Consider the following 9,289-nt stretch of genomic DNA (forward strand, 5'->3'; position numbering starts at 1 on the left):
TCCCAGGTCAACTCCCAATCTAATATATGATGAACTAGGCTGATCGGTGGAGGCCCCACCCTCCAACCCACAACAGCCTATTGCTGGCAGTCCCAAACACCACAGACGCCCCCAGGTGACATCTCTCTTTGCTCAATGCGATAATAATAACAAGTTTTTAATGTTGTGGCTCATCAGTGTATATCACAAAGATATTGGTATCCAAGTATACTCTTTAATCTGTGATAATGCAATAATAAGACCACCCTTATCATCCAGTTTCACATTAGCTGTGTCTATACTCCAGGTTAAACAGTGGAGATTGGATCTTAGTTGCACCTGGAATTTGATTTGGTTAATTTAGCTTGAAATATAAAACAGTTCTCTCCTCATTAGCTCTTTTCTCGCATGGCTTCATCCACAGCGTATACTGTACTACACAGCATGCTCCTCTTGTTGCAGTGCTTGTCTTTGCCAGGAGATAGCAGCAGTTAGCTTTGCTGTACTCCCTCCACTCACCTCCATCATCAACACTGCAGCAGGTACTAGTGGAACAAAATGTTCACTTGCAGAGAAAGGGTGGATGTTTAAGCCTGTGCTTCAACGCGTACATTAAAGGCTTATTTTTTCTGCTTTGTGGCACTGATAGTGAGACCTGAAAGGAAAAGATCCATCCATCTATATTCACTTATATAAACAATCATATATGTATTATGATTTAAAGAAAGCAGCAAATGGATGTTTGCATGTTTGTTATTTTTCAGTTTTGTCATATCTGGTTATATCCATTTTTTCCACTGTGTGACAGTTTGTCCCATATCCCTCCGTACTGTACCTCTAATTTTAGCCTCTGCTCACTCCTTCTTTGTCTCCCCTCTCTCTCCAGCCCTCCCCTCTCTGATCCTTCAGAATAGAAGCTGAGAATAGATGGGAGGCTGTTTCAGTCAGAGCACTTGAGCAGGAATGCCTATATATGGAGTCTTACACCACGCCAAGCGCTGACAGAGTTGCAGGTACATCAGTGAATGTGGGCTACTGTGATTTATAAAGAGGGGTGGCGGGGGGGTCATATGCCTACTATTATGTGTGTGTGCGTGTGCATCATCATAAGTGGGAGGCCAACCGTGTGTGCCAGCGTGCATGCAAAAACCTCGATGCCAAGTGTGTGCGTCAGTGTGAGTCAGATAGTGTCTCATTCTGTCTCGTCATGTGTGTGCGTCAGTGCTGTTGCTGAGCGAAACTCGCTCCAGGGGAAGAAATGGAGGAGAGCGAAAGGGAGGAGGAGGGAGAAGAGGCAGGGATGGTGGGATGATGATGGTGATGATGATGATGATGTGGCTGAGGGAGGAACAGGGGGGCTTGACTATGACGACACAAGTGCATCAGCAGCATTAAGTGCACTTTATTATAAATGCATTTGTATGACAACCAAATACACTTATAAGCATCACAATAGAACACTGGTCCACAATGTCCATTCTGCAGTAAGTAAGATGTTTAGAATATATTCCATCTTATGCAATAAAAATCTTTTTCTTATATGTACAGACCAATAACTGTTTCATACAAATGTACAAATGTGTACAACCTTTCTGAAAAGAACATATGCCTACATCCACAGATATAATGCATATGCATTAACATCTTTTTTGTTTTTGTTTTCAAATATCACACATACAATTATATAATTTTACACATGTATAGTAACTTAGCCTTTAATAGCTAGAACGTAGGAATCAATCCTTTACTTGACCGTAGACAACTCTACGTGAGCATGTCGACACCATGGGAATTGTACCATTCTCAACCCGTGTCGCTTGGTAACTGAATAGAAATAGCACCCCGTCCGTATTTTTATTTTTTAAAACAAAACTTTTGTATTCTAACCCCTCTCAAAAAAGAAGAATCGCTCATTCACATAGTCAATTGTGCCTCACTGCACCGCGCTCCAGTGGAGCAACGATGCAACTGTCCATGTTGAATGGACATGATAAAGAGTTCAGAGTTCAGCAGGTCAGGGCCATTTCAGGCACACAGGAGCCGCTATAAGCTGCCAGCATTTCAAATATTGATGCTGCAAGAATATCCAGCCGACTGCCATCAGGCCAGGAAGGACCTGAAGAGCCCACATTCAGAGTCTAATGTACAGTACAAAGTAGCAGTGGATTTGTGGCATGATCAGAGCCCCGGCAAACTTCCAGACAATCTCTTGTTTGGTGTTGCATCTCATAAAGCAATGGGACACCGGCAACAATACTGAGATCTTCACATGCCAGGATCTCCTCACATGTTTTCTTTTTTTTTTCCTTTTTTTTTTTCTTGTTTGCACATCACATTGATACACAAGATTTTAGATGGAGAGATAAATATGAAATGTTAAAGGTCTGAAGTCGCAAACTCAAAGCTCAAAGTATCTCAGGTTTTGTTGAATATGTTTGGAGATTTGTTGTCGCCTTGAAGGTTGTGAGGAACAGCTGTCTTCCAGGTTTGAAGACTGGAAAGAAGATTTCAGACAGTTTTTCGGTGAACTGACAGTGTTCATCCTAAAGGATTTAAAGAAATTGTAAACATTTGACTTTCAATACATTTGAGGTTTGGGTTTGCGTTGCTGCATGTCAGGCAAAAGTCCTCTAGATCATCTGTCCTTTGAAATAACAAGAAATGTATTGTTCTGGGGGGGTTTTTCCCATTTTTTGTTCACAACAGATTTTTCACTACGAGTGAATACAAATGCGCATCTGGAAGTTAAACAGCGCTTCAGAGAGGTGTCTCTGCCTGATCATATCTGAAGCTCATGTAACAGAGAAGCTTGAGACACTACGTGGACTCAGAACCCAGTCAGTTATGGGTCCACGTAGTTTTGCACCATCATGTTGAAAATCGCACCAGTTTTGTTGTAGTATACAGATAAATGACTGAACAAAAATATAAAGCCAATCTTTGTTCTTCGGAGACATGTAGGAGTTAAAGTCCTTAAGTTGTATATACATTATGTATATTTATACACTTAAATATTTTTTACTTTTCAGTAAAAGGATCTCCACAAAATATGACAATATGCCATACTTAATGAAGTAAGTCACAGACTTATTTTAGAACGGAGGAACACTTCCACTCCCATCTGAAAGACAGAAAAGAGAAAAGAGAGAAAGACACAATCAGTGGGGCATTTTCATTTGTGTTTTGTCTTATTAAACGAATCTGAGATTTTACAAAAGAGCAAAGGAGAGGGAAAGCTTCTTACCTTTGTGGAAGCACTGTGGCGATGGATGACATTGGAGTTGATACAACTCAGGTTGTTGCCCTAAGCCAGGGGCGATCGAGGCACCTGCCCCAAACATGGGTTCCAGGACGGCCAGTTCCTCCAGGAGGGACTGAGTGCAAGACACGGCGGGCGTGGGCGAGGCGATGGGTGTGGATGTGGTGGGGCTGGGGGAGGCAGTGAGGATAAGGGGAGGGGAAGCTGGGATGGAGGAGCAAGAGGACACAGGAGATGACACCACCTCGATCTCCATTGCTTCCTCCGCTAGCCCCTCCCCTTCCGCCTTCACCCCAGCCTCAGCAGCCACAGTCGCCCCGCACCCAGCCATGGAGTTACATTGCGCCGATTGGACGCTACAGACGTGGCCCACTCCCTCAAACTGGGAGGGTTGGCGCCAACATACTGGGGTTTGAGGAGATGTTGGGCTCGAGGGATTGGGCATAGGGGAGGTCAAGGGGGAAGAGAGGCCAGGTGACTGGGAAGGAGCAAATTCATCTTGGAGGAGGGCTTCGAGGATGCTCTCTTCAAACAGAGAATCATCATCGTCGAGGAAGATGGGGATGTCCAGACCTCTCCACGCTTTGATGGGATAAAACTCTTTCAGCATGTGGACTGAATCAGCAGTTTCAATGGCTGGAGACAGGAAGGGGGAGGGAGGGGAGGAGGATGGTGATACAGAGGGAGGAGACAGTTTTGACAAGAGTGGATCCAGGTAGAATCCCTCTGCCAGGGAGCTGATGTGTTGAGCTAGAAGGGATATTTCCGCCCTTTCCTTCTCCCTCTCAAGGGAGAAAAAGGAGAGGCAAGGCTGTTTACCAGGTGATGCCTCGGGAGTCAGGAGGCCTTCGGGGGGGCACTGGAGGGGCCCCAGTGGTACATCTACATACAATGGACCCCGTACCTCAGGAAGGGTCATCACTGTGCAGTCCCCATCTCCGGGGCTGTCAGGTGTTGGGGGCAATTTCTCATACAGGGAGACACTGCAGGGCTCGATGGGGAAGAGGAGTTCAGTAGATGGGGTAGGTAGTGCAAGAGGAAGTTTGGTAGAGAGGGTGGTGGGAGGAGCAGGGCTGGAGGCAGTAGTTGGCGGGGCTGTGGAGGATGCCGAGGGGGCCAAGGAGGTGGTGGCAGTGGCAGTCGTAGCGGAGGGCGGAGGAGTAGTGGTGCCTGTGGGGTCGAAACTGAAGAGGGGTTCGCCAAAAGGAAAGCTAGCCCCACCCACATGGGGGGTGTAGGGGGGTGTGCACACAAACTCTTTAGTCTGCTGAGCTTGTGAGGTGGGCACAGGGGGGAGAGGCAGGGGGAGAACTGGCAGTGGAGGGTCGAGCTGGAAGGAAGGTGGCAGGAGAATGTTCTGGGTTAAAAAGTCTAAGTCTGCTACTGTTTCAACAGTGACTGGAGTGGGGGAGGAAGCAGCTGATGGGGTTTCGGTGGGATGCTGCTGAAAGAAGCTTTCCTCCTCCAGCGAGGAGATACTGGAGCGAGGGTCACCCTCCAGCTGCATGGCCTCGGCAGCAGAGCTCCCTGGTTCATCAGAGGAGCCCACACTGCAGCCAGCAGTGCTGAAGTCAAAGGACTGGCCGGACAGGCCGCTGCTGCCAGGAGTGAACACCTGGTCTGGGCTGGAAAGTGTTTCTGGTGACTGGAGACTCAGGCTCTCCTGCTGAGACGTCCCAGTACTCAGGACCAGGGTCAGCTGTGTCTGCTCTGAGCTGAGCTGTTGGCGCACTGACCAAGCTTCAGAGTCACTGAGAGATAAAAGGAAAACAGAGGAGACCCGAGGAGTTAGGTTGGCGGGATTTGATCACATTTACCAACTTTTTTTTTTTATCTCAAAATTGATGAGTGGTGTTTGGTTTGGTTTAGTAAATACCTGATGATGTAGTTGTTGCTGCTTATGGGGATTTCACCAGGCTGCAGTTGAAGAACCATGTAGAGCCAAACCCACGACTGGTCCTGAGCCTGCACGCGCACCACCATTTCAGCTCTGCCCTCTCCTCCTTCCCTCACTGTTGAAAAAGAGTGGCAGCACAAGTTGGCGTTAGTTTGTAATCCTATTAATCATCATAGTGTTTTTCAGTGTGTGGATGTGCCACAGCGCGCCAAAAGTGTGTAAGTGTGTGGGCATGTTTGGTTGTAACTGGTAAGTATGTGTGAAGAGTACACTTACATAGGCTACGGTGCTGAGCAGAGGCATGTGACAGATCCTGTGGGTGGAGGAGGCTGTACCAGGAGCGGGAGCTTAAAGCTGTCACATCAAAGCCAAGATAGGCGCTCACACTGCAGGCGGAGAGAGTGGGTGGCGATGTGTTAGCGGGATAATGTTTCACCACTTTATCTCATAAACATATTCCGGTTCACATTAAAGCAACAGGTGGGAGACGGAATGCTATTTTGTGGGAACTCACCTGTCCTGAGCTGTCTGCAGCCTCATGTCCCGGCCATGCTGTGAGTGGAAACAGGCCAGGAATAAATTGGAATCGGCCAGGGGAGGAGTGGAGGTCGATTCCCTTTCTGCCCCGGGGCTGGAACGGGTCGGGTGTGGCTCCAGAGGAGAGCAGAAACACACCCAGACGGGGTTGGAGGTCCAGTAAGACCCGGCGGCAGGAGAAGTAGAGGGGGGAGAAAGGCAGCGAGCTCGGATCAGAACCAGTTTGTTTCCGGCACTCTGCCTCCGCACGGACTTGGAGGTGTTGAAGCGACAGCGAAAGAGACGGTCTGAAGGGGAAATGAGAGCTTTATTAAGCATCACGTTTGGTTGTCAGTCTGTGTTAGGTAGAGGGGAAAAAAAGATTAAACATTTATCTTACCGGTCTCGAGTGATGTAGTCGCTGACAGATTTGTCCTCATGATAAAGTGGTCTGAGGCGTCGATGATATCATACACACTGTCTCCCTGTGCCACAAGATCCACCTGAGAAAGAAACACACACAGCCACGTTAGTTACGAATCCCAAACTCGGGATTGCTGAACTGCTAAGGCACTGACCGTGTGTAGACTCACCATGGAGTGTCCGAGGTGCTCGGAGACGCTCTCTGACAGGTACAGAAACTTCCCTTCTCCGGTCAGCAGCATCAAAAAGCCCGGCAGCGCCTGCATCAACTCCGACAGTTCGTGAAAAGACAGAAACCCCGCGCCCTCCTCGAGACTCACACCAGCTCCTGCTTCTGGAGAAAAGGGGAAGATGGGAAGGGAGGGAAGAAAAAAAACAGGGGATGATATTTGTTAATGTAGCTAATAAGAAAGAAAGAACACAATGTGACTGATCTCCGCATAGTAAACGCAAATGCCGCAGCGTGTTTCAGCACCACGGAGAGCGCCGCGGCAGCACTCAGGATGCTGAGGCATTTCAGCACCACGGACAGCGACAAAGTGCCGTTTAAACGCTGTTATCAACCTTAGTTACGATTATTTACGTTAAATCAACGAGTCACGGATTCACAGTTTACCCTCCAAATCCCATTTATATAAACACAAAAGCTCCTCGATACCACCGAAACACTTGTTGATTCCGCCACTGTGAGAGATGCAGTCAGTCTATGCAGCAGAACATGAGATTCATCAACAGGTCTATTTTATGTATATAGATAAATGTATTTTTGAAAAAAATCATTCTTACCTTGAGTGAAGTAGACGGATTTTCTGGTGTACATGCAGGCCAGTGACATGATGTGCAGGTACGAAAGACGCGCTTTATCTGCATCAGATATGGGCAACAAGTCCTTCAGGTTCCGGATCTCGGCGTTGATCTGGTCCCGTCGAGCCTTGGATGCTCCCTTGGTTGAGCGGTACATTGTGGCTGCTTTGCGGCGGTGAAATATCGAAATTCCTCCTGATATAAGTTGGAGAGTTTGTGAGCGGAGTGTTGCTGTTTGAGGTCGTGCCTCGGCGGATCCCTGTCTCCGAGATCTCTTAAGAGACAGTTGGCAAAAGTGGAAAAGCTCTCAGGTGTGTGATCGGACTTTCATCTCAGCTGTTTTCTTTTCCAGAGCAAGGTTTAAAACCTTCTCCCGTCCAGTCCTTGTCAGCTGTAGCTCCGCCGCAGCGTCCAGCTCGGGTGCTGGCCGTGCTGCTGGATGTCTGTCCCTCCTTTCGGAGTGCAGGTGAATCGGCGGCTATAGTAGCCGTCTCTTGCACAGAAGTCCGGAACCCGTAAATCTGGTTGAGGGACTCTGCTCGCCGGTCACTTATATAGCTTGGGACTCCGTCGGAGCAGGGGGGCTCCCAACGCACCAACACCGACGTAAAACGGAGGGAGGGGGGTGGAGAAGAAAGGAGGGGGCCATGGGGTGGATAGATATGTCTCATATCTGTGTTAGCAATGGTGAAACTCTCCCCCTCCCTCTCCCGTGCCCTCTCCTCTCGGTGACTCTTCCTCGACGTCAGCTCTTCCCTCTACTCGGTGATGACGTAGGGCTGAAATCGGGAGCTCCGGCGACGCAAAAAGCCCGATTTGGACAAAACCGAGTATGGGGCGGAGCAAGCGTAAAACGTAAACGGAGTCACCGGACTCCGGTGTATTGGAGGGGGAGGAAAAGGAGGGGGTGCAGGGAGGAGGAGGGGGGATGGGAAGACTGGGTTGAATACGAAAAGAGGTCTCTGTGTTTATATGTCTGGCACCTGAGATGGGCTATACCCGCCGATACCTGTTTGCCCCGGACCTGTGGGCAAACACGGCAGGTGCTTGATGGGTGCACTTCATTTTTGACCACATTTGCTTTCGGCATCGGAAAAATGTGAGATCGAGACAAGGCTGCCGCACACCGTCTCCGTCTCCTGTTTAATGCACAGAAATGTTTTCCGAGCATATGAAGCGGCCGTCGCCGCATAAAACTAAGCAAAATCTGTTGACGGCACCGATTTAATTAGTCTGTTAGATGTGGATGTATCGCATGTTTTCGTGGCTTTGCTACAAATATTTCATTTTGTTTGTTAAGAGGCGAGCTTTGGCGTTTTTTTCCACCATCTTTTCAATATAGGACATCCACGGAAGCGAAGTCTTTCTGTTATCCTATGTGCCTGCGTGGGGTACTCCCTGATCCTTAGATTATTATGTAGAGATTGATTGTTTTGTAATAAGACTGACGATCCTATTGCTCACAGACTGCTGCAAGAACCCCCACAAGCCATTGATTCACACATGTCTTCAGGACTGTTTTTATACGTTATTATAACCATTTAACTGTGTGTGTGTGTGTGTGTGTGTGTGTGTGTGTGTGCTGTGTGTGTGTGTGTGTGTGTGTGTGTGTGTGTGTGTGTGGTGTGTGTGTGCGTGTGTGTGCGCGCGCGCTGTCGGGCTCATCCCGCTCTCCTCTTTGATCTGTTTAAAAGTTGCTGTGACGATCGTCGAACTCTTCAATGAAAAGTGAAGTCTTTTTAATGAATGGCACTCATGAATAATTTCAACGCACGCGCAAACGCGGGCCAATGTTGCGCAACCTGCAAACCCGGTCTCCGGTTGCACGTGAGGTAAGCAGCGCCTGTTTCTAAAAATAGACCTCACCGTTGACCGACACAAGGACTGCGAGGCGCGCCCCCGCACCCGGCTCCGATCGTCCCTATTTATAGAGGAGAGATTTCACATCTCAGTCTCCCCGGAATCGGTCTGTAGTAGATGTGCTGCAGTCGCGTAGCCGATCACAGCTGGATCTGTTTTGCCGTCCACACACATACATGCACATATACACGTTTGTATTTCTTTGTTTATCTCTGATGTTTGTGTGTGATAGACGGGAGCGGTTTGGTAAGAGGCTGGGGAGAATAATTTGGCACATCTCTCTTTACGACTATCAAAGCCACTTTTCGAAGGTGATCGAAAATCTACTTTAATATATTTAGTATATGTGTGCGTGAATGTGTGCGTTTGCTTGTATTATTCGTGTTGCGGAGACATAAATCTGTCTACAAGGTCGCACTGTAGAGACAAAAGAATAGTCCCCCATAACGCCAGTCGTTAAATTTAAGGGGGCAAGACTTTGATTATAGGGCAGCCTTAGTCATCGGGAAATTAATGTAAATCAGTGCATTGCTCTTTGAAGTGCAGTGTGT

At 48.0% G+C, this 9,289-nt stretch overlaps 1 protein-coding gene across 2 annotated transcripts; it reads right to left on the reverse strand.

Annotated features, from left to right (window-relative positions):
* Positions 1 to 1,361: 1,361 nt before the first annotated feature.
* On the reverse strand, positions 1,362 to 7,472 carry npas4a (neuronal PAS domain protein 4a). 2 transcript variants are annotated; one of them, XM_005913273.3, is made up of 8 exons: positions 6,861 to 7,472; positions 6,245 to 6,405; positions 6,052 to 6,154; positions 5,650 to 5,959; positions 5,412 to 5,521; positions 5,115 to 5,250; positions 3,224 to 4,989; positions 1,362 to 3,100 (listed from the first exon to the last, which is right to left on the reverse strand). In XM_005913273.3, exons 1-8 carry the CDS (start codon positions 7,033 to 7,035, stop codon positions 3,072 to 3,074), a joined length of 2,790 nt encoding a protein of 929 aa, XP_005913335.1. In that variant the 5' UTR covers positions 7,036 to 7,472; the 3' UTR covers positions 1,362 to 3,071. The 2 variants fall into 2 exon arrangements, with proteins under 2 accessions (XP_005913335.1, XP_005913334.1); XM_005913272.3 differs by having other exon boundaries at positions 6,245 to 6,408; positions 6,861 to 7,470.
* Between the last annotated feature and the right edge of the window lie 1,817 nt (positions 7,473 to 9,289).

Source organism: Haplochromis burtoni, unplaced genomic scaffold, assembly GCF_018398535.1.
Source record: "Haplochromis burtoni strain Fernald_Lab_line unplaced genomic scaffold, NCSU_Asbu1 Contig_4, whole genome shotgun sequence".
Classification (NCBI taxonomy): Eukaryota; Metazoa; Chordata; class Actinopteri; order Cichliformes; family Cichlidae; genus Haplochromis; species Haplochromis burtoni.

What these genes read in the sequence shown, in the direction of transcription:
- npas4a (XM_005913272.3), bottom strand. Translation starts at nt 7,035, where the DNA reads ATGTACCGCTCAACCAAGGGAGCATCCAAGGCTCGACGGGACCAGATC. An exon ending in CTGCAGACAGCTCAGGACAG is followed by an intron (nt 5,522 to 5,649) that starts GTGAGTTCCCAC and finishes CTCCGCCTGCAG; the next exon opens with TGTGAGCGCCTATCTTGGCT. An exon ending in AGCAACAACTACATCATCAG is followed by an intron (nt 4,990 to 5,114) that starts GTATTTACTAAA and finishes TTTATCTCTCAG; the next exon opens with TGACTCTGAAGCTTGGTCAG.